Consider the following 9,506-nt stretch of genomic DNA (forward strand, 5'->3'; position numbering starts at 1 on the left):
AGAGTTTCGTTGTTAATAGTTCCCTGTTCGTAATACATATTACAGTTTGAACAATTTTTTAGTTAAAAAAAGAGTGACATGAGTAGAGATGAATACTGACCTTGGCAACAGCTTCCCCAAGGCAGATTTTTTTAGCAGATTGGCCAGAGAGTTGGGCCTCTCTTGGAAACATAAGGAATTCCAATTCTGCTACATTAGAGAATTTAGGATGTGACTTATTCTCAGGGTCGACAAAGTGCTCAATTTCTGCCAGAGTGAATTCACGAACTCTAAGAGGCCCTTGACGTGGAGATATCTCGTTCCTGAAGGCTTGACCGACTTGAGCCGCGGCAAAGGGAAGTTTCTTTCCATTGTAGTAATACAAGTCTCTGAAGTTGACAAAAATGCCTTGTGCCGTTTCAGGACGCATGTAACTGAAACACATAAGAAAAACAAACTTGATGAGGAATAAAANTTCCTGAAGGCTTGACCGACTTGAGCCGCGGCAAAGGGAAGTTTCTTTCCATTGTAGTAATACAAGTCTCTGAAGTTGACAAAAATGCCTTGTGCCGTTTCAGGACGCATGTAACTGAAACACGTAAGAAAAACAAACTTGATGAGGAATAAAAATCTCAGGAACGAAACTAAGCTCAGGACAAGACAAAATACTCACCCAGGACTCTGACCAGATGGGCCAATGGATGTTTGAAACATGAGGTTGAATGGGTAAGGATCAGAAAGAGGATTCTTAGTGTGGGGAGCAGTGATCCCATACTCTTTAATCTTCAAACCAAGCTCTTGACATGAAAGATCTTCCAAGAGAGCAAGAACATTCTTCAGTTCAGAAGCTTGCTCAGCAGAGATGGTAAGATGATCTTTCTCGAGCTTGTCGTTGCAATAATCCCTGAGCAAGTGGTCAGCGCGGAAACAGGTTCCAGTTTTGTCATCCTTAACCATAAGATCAGTGAACTTATCAACATGCCCTGAAGCCTTGAGAACAGCCTCTGGTGTGACACTGGGGCATTCAATTTCCAGCATATGCTCCTCATAGACGAAGTGCTGTAAAAAAAAAAAACAAACATAAAGAAAAATCAAAATTCAATGTAAAAATAAACAAAATCTATTGTAAGTGGAAAAAAATGAATGAATGATGCTTACTTACTTCACGCCAAAATTTGAGGATATTGTTCTTAAGAGCGAAGCCAGGAGGACCATAATCGTAAAAACCAGAGACACCACCGTAAATCTTGAAAGAAGGGAGGTAGAAAGAACGCCGCAGGAGAGTGTTCCACAAGGTTTGTCGGAAAGCTTCACGGTCGTTTCCGGAGCTGAGCTGAGCCGGTTGTTGTTGTTCGGTAGGAGCGTCCATTGGAATCTGGATCGGAGCCAAGGGTTTGTGAACAACCGAGCGGGTTTGGAAGCGACCATTAAACATTTTCAAAGAGACTTTCATCAATGACTGAAAGAAAGCTGCTTGCTAAGTAAATGATCCAAGTAACAAAACGTAATCCAGATTAACTTGGTCGTGACACAATACTACTACACAGTTATGATGACACAATAAATAACTGCTCAAACATGATTCTCTAGTCCCATAATGGAATCAACACACTACCAAATCAACAATTCGAGACCAAACCAAACCAGCAAACAAACACAAATCGAGACATGAGTGAATCTACACAATGTACAAAAAGATAAAAAAAATTTGCCAACTCTAAACAAACACCCCAAATGATCTAAGTAACAAACGTACCTTGTGAGTAATTAATAGGTTCTGCTGCAATGGATTCAAAACTCTGTAGCTAGAGAAGATTGTACTGTTCCCTAAACAGTTCACAAAAAAAAAAAACAAAAAAAAAAACCAGAAACAAAAATTAAAAGACAAGACAACTACCCAACTGTCGTTAATTATCAATCAATCTCACAGTCTGATGGGTACAAACCTGGTTGCAACTAAAAGACTCGACACTTTAGCAGAAAGCTTAGGAGAAATCAAATCAATCACCGCCGCCGATGTTTAACCGATGAAAGATCTCAAGTGAGAGCTAAAAGTAAGGAGCTTGATGAACAGAGGAAGCTGAATCAATCAGGAACAAGCGAGACGATTTCAACGGCGACGTTGATGAGAGAAGAGAAAGTAAGAGAGAGATACACTATCGAGCCCCAGTAAGAGAGTATCGTCTTCGTGTAAAAACAAAACGATAAGAGGAATCCAAATTAGGGGCTTTAGGGTTAGCTTTGTTTCTGATTTTTTAAAAATTTAATTAAGGCTACTTTTACTACTATAATTTTCAAAATTCAGTCATTGCTTTTTCAGTCCAATCGCTGAAAAATTCGTCATCTAAAATTTTCGCTGAACCAAAGACCGGTTGCTTAACCAGAATTAAGGTGTATGATAAAAAATTGAATAGAGTTTTTCTTATGGTGATGCTACAAAGATTATGTTTCTACTAGAATTTAACCTGTGGTACACCGCGGAAAAATATTTTTAATTTCAAAATTTAAAATTTATATTGTATTTATTTGTTATTTTATTATTGTTTTATTAATTTTAAAAATATAAAATTTTACAGGTATTTGATATAAGTATTCAAAGTATATGATTTTTGTAGTGTTTTCAAGGTTTTAACCGGTGTGGTATAAGTATAGTATAATAATACATTTATCTTTTGGTACACATCTAAAAGTATTTTAAAAAAAAAAACAGTTCCACTTAACTCCCGATATGGGATTAATGCCAACCCGTCTCACTAAAATCAAAAGAAGTTTTTGCGTAAAAAAAAAAATCAAAATAAGTTTTTTTATCAAGTTTAATTATGTTAATTGTTTTACCAAATTAGCATATTTTTATAGTTTATAATTTTTTCATGTCAATATATATAGTTTATGATAATTAATAGAATTTTAATTTTTTTGGTACTTCCTCAAAAAATAAAAAATAAACCAAATTATATGAGAAGGAGGGGGGGGGGGTTCAACATATTTAATGTGACATTTTATAATTGGATTTTCGGTTTAGGAAATTTATTAATGTTAATATAATTATGGAGATTGTAAACTTTTGTTATGAAAAATCTGTTGTATATCATTTAAATTTGAGAGATTCTAGCATCCATAAAAATAGTTTTGGAGATTTAATGGGTTAAAACTTTAATGGGTAGAGTTGTTTTTGGAAAAATATGAATGTATAGATGTTGTTAAGATTTTATGGCAATAAATGTAACAAATGTTGGTCAATTTAAGAAAGTTTAGTATTTGAGTTTTTCTGCAATGTTATTTATGGAATTGTTTTAGGGGTTAATGTTGTAAAAGAAAATTAAATAAGTAAAACTTAAAGGGCATAAACAAAAATATACTTCAAAAATGTTAATAAATTATTTAGGTTTATCGGTTTAAAAATTTAGGTTTACCAGTTTAAATTGTTAAATTCAGAATATAACTCATGATATAACATAGTACTGCTTGTTTATTTTAATAATAATTTAATAAACTCAATTAGATATACCTAATATTCTAAGTTGATGGTGTTAACAAAATAATGAACTGACGGTTTACTAAAAATTAATGATATAATTTTCAATTTTTATTAATACACAAACTCATCCGGCTACATACCCAAACACAATTTTTCTTCCTTGCTTAAGTAAGACATGCATGTTTTTCAAAATCCAATAACAAAAAATGCAAAAAAAAATATAGTTACAATAATTTACGTATTTTATGATGAATTAAAGCAAGTAAACTAAATAAATCAAACAAACATGATAAGAAAATCGTAATTTTAATTAAAAAATATTATTTTATATTTCAAACAAAATCTTTTAATTGTGTTTGGTTATAAGGATAGTAAATAATTAATTGAAGATATTGTAATTAATTTAATTAGATATTGTAATTAGTCATTGATTGATTAAGGAGATATTTTAGGGAATTTTGTTTAACCCAAAATATTAGTTTTAAATTTCAATATAAAAATTAATGGTAATGGTATTCCTTGTAAATAAATAGCAACTCTATGATTTATTTGCTAAATGTCTCCAAAAATGTATATATAGATGCTATATCTGGGTTATGAAATTTGTTATTTTTGTTCTCCAAAAGTGAGGGAGACATAAGCTCAAGCATCACCAAAGTTATTAGAATTCCAGTGTATGTATCAACCGTCTAGGACAAAATCCGGCGAAATAAATTAAACCAAAAAACCTCTCATTTTAATAAATATATTTAAAATTTTTCCATTTTTTTTTGGTTAGTTTAAGTATTTTGGTTATTTTTGTTATAAATTAAAGATATATTCGGTTTTTAATTGTAACTGAACCATTGTCTAAAAAAATTTTAGTCGATGTGAAACGTTGTAAATAGTTTTTTTTTATTTCCATAAATTTAAAATTTTTCTTTTTCTAAAAATTCTTAATATAGAAAATTCTAGAAATTTAGAAAATATTAATGAATGATATGTCAAATCATGATAGATTGTTTAATATAATTCTTAATATAGAAAATTCTGGAAATTTAAAATATGTTAACGAGTGACATGTCAAATTTTGATAAATTGTTTAAAATCCTATGTGGACGCTTTAAGGAGTTTATAGCTCCTACTTTTATTTAGTATAGACTAGGTTTTGAATCCACACTACGCGTGGGTTTATTTGATATATTTTGATGAAAATTATATATGATTGATTGTGAGAACTGAAGTCAAACTTCAATTCCCGGAGTGATTTCTGTGCGGGGGTGCTTGACACCGTTCTAGTTCCGAACTGAGTGAAAGACTAAATATTAGTTGCAAAGTGAGAATGTGTTCTTATTGCCAAATGAAAAGTTTTTCGATCCCCTTTACATTCTCCCCCTCTTACTTTTATACTATTCAATTACAATTAATTCCATATCAATTTAGTCCGTAAATCTCGACCTCTATTCAATGTATTCAAGGGAATCTTTGACCGCTCCTCCGAGATCCGAGATGACTTCACTCTTCCGTTTTACTTTACTTCACTTTCTTGGATCAGGAAACGATGGGCCGACCTGGGCGTAGCTTTAGCTTATATTGTCCATTGGGCCTAGGCCCAAGCCCATAACTTAAGGTGACGGATTACGGTACCAACAGTTGCCCCCCAAGTCTCCCGAGCTGATGAGTTCGGGAGACTTTTTATCTTTCGCTAAACGTTTTGGGAAACTAAAGATATCCCGTATCCCACGATTGATCGTGTCAATGATGGGGTTTGCCTTCCCGAACAAGCATCAGGACCCACTATACTGAGCAACACGCTATAAAGAGAGAGAGAGAGAGAAGAAACGGGACTTCTCGTCTTCCCAGGCAATCATTGCTTTCCTCTAACCGAGCTTATAAAGGTATTCTCTCCCTGCTCTTTATTTTTCAGTTTTTGCTTTTCAAGTCTTTTTCGCCCTTTTTTCTCTGTTCTCTGCTTGTCGCCGGAAAATTCGTCAATCCTTTCAGATCATTTATATTCTTACTCGAAAACCATGACTCCTCTGAAATCTACCCCGAGTAAGGTCGTTAAACCGCTCATCCCTGGTGCTTTCGGTCCTCATAAGCCGTCTGTTCTTTCCCAGAACGATGAAGCAGAGATTAGAGGGTCATGCGGAATCCCCTCGGAGATCAAAATCCGGTTTCCCGAAGTGCACGAGTCACCAGAAAGTCCCTCTCCCGGTTATTGTTGTGCGTTCGAGACTTTTTTCTCTGCGTGCGGACTATCCTTCCTGCTTCCCGAACTCATCGTGCGGATGATGTTCAAACTGGGCTTCATCCTTCCTCAGATGTGTCCGAACATTGTTCGGACAGTTCTATGCCTTCAAACTCTGGCAAAAGAGTTTAATTACTCGTTATCCTTGGCCGACATCCTCCATGTCTATACCGTCAAGACAGAGGGTACCCTCTACGTGAGTCCGCTCTCCGGGCTCAAAGTTTTTGACGACCTCCCAGAGAAGGATGAGAAATGGAGAAAGTCATATTTTTTTTCCCTGTCAATGAGCTCACCTTCGGACATCTAGCAAGCTTGCACGTTTCGAAGTGGGCTTCGAAAATTGGTAACGTAGCGTACTTCGCTTAGTGTTAGCTAATCTAATATTATTGCTTCTTACCAATACTTCCTTTTGTTTCAGTTCATTTCGAGCAAGGCCAGCTATCCGGTACATTCGCGGAGTTCTTTTCCCGATTCTTCAGCCAAGGCCAGATCGCCTGGGACTCTTTCTCGTGTGAGAGAATTAGAGAGTCAGGAGCCAGACTCAGAAGGCGCACCCTTGTTCGTTCTTCTCCTCCTCGAGTTTTCGACACTTCCTCCATGGGCTATAGAGAGGAGAAAAACTTCAAGAGGGAGCTTGAGAACGCAGAGAAGGAAGCGAAGAGACAGATGGCTGCTGCTTTTGCCGAAGGGAAAGCTCGCATTTCTGCTAGGAATGCTGATTCCACCGCCCCTGATGTGAGCGGGGCCCCAGGTCTCCACCCAGATCCTTCCGAACCCTCCGTGATTGTCATCACAGATTCTAATGAGGAACCCCGGGAGGTAGAGGCTTCTCCTCTAGTACCCGATAGCGGTCGTGCCGATGGGAGCTCCCAGAGGGCTGAGCAGACAAAGAAGAGGAAAGAACCTAAATCTTCTTCTTCTTCACGCGAGAAAACCCGAGCTTAAACCAGTTCCTCAGGGGGACGAGCGCGGTAAATCCTGCCCGAGGGATGTGGCCCCCCTCTCTGAGAAGAAGTCGAGGGATGGAGCCTCCATCTCTGAAAAGAAGTCCAGGGATCCCAGAGCGCCAAGGAATCAGGAGGTTCCTCTGTTAGGCTCCCCTCGAAAGAACAACGCCCCTCACCTCGTGCTAAGTTGGATCTCCGTGGTAATGGGTTTACATTTCTGACTTAAAAGTTGTATAACTCATCTATTTTATACAGCTCCTCCTGCTCCTCCAGCAGACTTGATGAGAAGCTATACCCGACCTGGAGTTCGTGTCCCGGATTTTGCTGATATGTCCGAGACCTACCGTGGGAACTTCTTCCGGTTCGCAGACAAAGTCGTAGAGGTTGGTAGCCCACTCACTCAGGTTTTATATAAATGTGTATTCCGCAGATGATGATCGAGTTCGACAACTCGGTAGCGTCTTATGAAGAGCAGCTGTTTGTCTCGCCTTCAGTCTCTGAAGTGACAAAGTGTTCGAGCTAGAGACCCAGGTGGCGAAGTTCACCCGACTAGAGGCAATAAACGCAAAAACTGTGGAGAAGGCCGAGCAGATTTGATCCCGGATGAAGAAAGCCGAGCTTCAAGTACTCGACCTCGGAATTGCCAACGAGGATCTGAGGGGGAAGTTGAAGAAAGCGGGTGACCTTTATTACGAGGCCTCGGAGAGCGAGAAAGCTGCCAAGAACAGGCTCCATGAGGTCGAACTTTGCAACCAACTCTTGGAGGCCAGTAACAGCAGCGAGATGGAAAAAGTTCGTAGAGAAGAGCGCCAATCGATGAGACGAGCTCTTCGCCCTTTGATAGAGGATGTGAGAGCGCGCTTCGAGGAGAGGGAGCGTCTAACCCCAGCTTTGGCCAAGGCTGCTGAGATTAAGGCAAACCGGATGCTGATCGAGGAAATCTCGAAGGGAGAGATTGCTGACCTCGAAGTTGAGCTTGAATCTATTGGCGATGACGAAGAAAAGGCCGACAGCGATGTCGCAAAGCCTTCTCCAGCCTCTTGGCAGACTCAACCCCCTGAATTTCTATGCAGCGAGCCCCCACTGAGCATCGTAATCGATGAATCTGGGACTAACATCGGGCAGATGTCGAACCAGGAACTAGAGGTGATCAGAGCTAATACTCCCAAGGCTGATGCACCCGAGGTGTCGCTGTCCGAGCTTTTTCCTGACATTCCCGAGGAGTTGACCGCGAGCGCTGTGGATCAAAGTTCGGGCCCTGATCCCCCCTCTAATTCACGAATTCCTTCTTTTGTTGGGGTTGTTTTGGGCCCACGTAGCCCCCCTTTTCGTTGTCTTGTATTTGACTCAGTTCAGAAGTTTTTGGTCTTAGTGACCCTCCCATAATATTATCTGTTTTATTAGTTGATCTGTTTTGCCATATATTGCATGTTCCGCATTCGCTTAGAAAGAATAACTTTTGATAGTCGCAAAATTAAAATAACTGCTCGCTAGGGTTTACGAAGTGAAGTAATTCACCGAATGAACTTAGCGAAACAATTTCCAATGAAGAGTCGTAAAACTGACTTAGAGCTGATAGAAAATTAAGTTGTGTAAAAGTTGATACGAAGTAAGACTTCGGTTTAAAGTTCGGCAATTTCCGAGCTGGGTTTGCGAAATCAACACGGATCACAATTTTTGTACGAGGTCTGGTTTAGATTTACGAAGTGAGACTTCGGCTCAAATACATGAAGTGAAACTTCAGCTTGAGGTTACAAAATGAGACTTTGGCTCATCGACACGAAGTGAGACTTCGGTTTAAAGATACGAAGTTAGAGTTTGGTTTTAAGATATGAAGTAAAACTTTGGTTTAAAAACAAACACACGAAGTAGGTTTTTGATTTTTTAACGCGCGAAGTGAGACTTTGCTCTTAAGTTACGAAGTAAGACTCCAGTTTTATGTTACGAACTGAGACTTCGGTTTTTTTTTTTTTTTTTTTTTTTTTTTTTTTTTTTTTTTTTTTTTTTTTTTTTTTTTTTTTTTTTTTTTTTTTTTTTTTTTTTTTTTTTTTTTTTTTTTTTTTTTTTTTTTTTTTTTTTTTTTTTTTTTTTTTTTTTTTTTTTTTTTTTTTTTTTTTTTTTTTTTTTTTTTTTTTTTTTTTTTTTTTTTTTTTTTTTTTTTTTTTTTTTTTTTTTTTTTTTTTTTTTTTTTTTTTTTTTTTTTTTTTTTTTTTTTTTTTTTTTTTTTTTTTTTTTTTTTTTTTTTTTTTTTTTTTTTTTTTTTTTTTTTTTTTTTTTTTTTTTTTTTTTTTTGACAAATGTCACGAAGTAATACTTCAGTATTTAAATTTTAACAAAGTGAAACTTCAGTTTTAAAATTACGAAGTAAAACTTCGGTTTAAACAAATGTCACGAAGTAAGACTTTGGTATTCAAATTTTTACGAAGTAAGACTTCGGTTTTTAGTATCAGTGCGAAGTAACACAAAAAGTTTATAGAAAACTTTTAGTTTTATTAAATGCGGATAGCTGGACCCGAAGTGGGCTGCCTACGTACCCTTTTGGGATCAAGGCAATCGTAGTTTGATACAATGTTTAAATCGAACTAAATGTAAAAACGTTTAAGATGTAGAGAATTCCAGGACCTCGGCACGGGTTTCCCGTTTGAATCTTCCAATCGATAAACGCCATTCCGGACTTCGCAGGTGATCTTGTATGGACCTTCCCAACTGATTCCCAATTTTCCTGCATTGTTCTCTTTGGTGTTTTCATGGACCTTCCAAAGGACTAGATCGCCAACTGCCATATGCCTGCTTCGGATCTTGGAGTTATAATAGCGGGCAACGGCATTCTGGTAATTCTGCATCCGAACTGAAGCTCGATCCCAACGCTCAT

At 37.2% G+C, this 9,506-nt stretch overlaps 1 protein-coding gene across 1 annotated transcript; it reads right to left on the reverse strand.

Annotated features, from left to right (window-relative positions):
- Positions 3–2,199, reverse strand: LOC104733746 (glycine--tRNA ligase, mitochondrial 1-like; the record flags this gene model as incomplete). Its single annotated transcript, XM_010453299.2, has 6 exons — positions 1,926–2,199; positions 1,142–1,354; positions 653–1,038; positions 458–568; positions 101–302; positions 3–23 (listed from the first exon to the last, which is right to left on the reverse strand). Coding segments are annotated over exons 2-6 (927 nt in total), but the record flags the coding sequence as incomplete, so codon positions are not given.

Source organism: Camelina sativa, chromosome 12 (genome assembly GCF_000633955.1).
Source record: "Camelina sativa cultivar DH55 chromosome 12, Cs, whole genome shotgun sequence".
Taxonomy (NCBI): domain Eukaryota; kingdom Viridiplantae; phylum Streptophyta; class Magnoliopsida; order Brassicales; family Brassicaceae; genus Camelina; species Camelina sativa.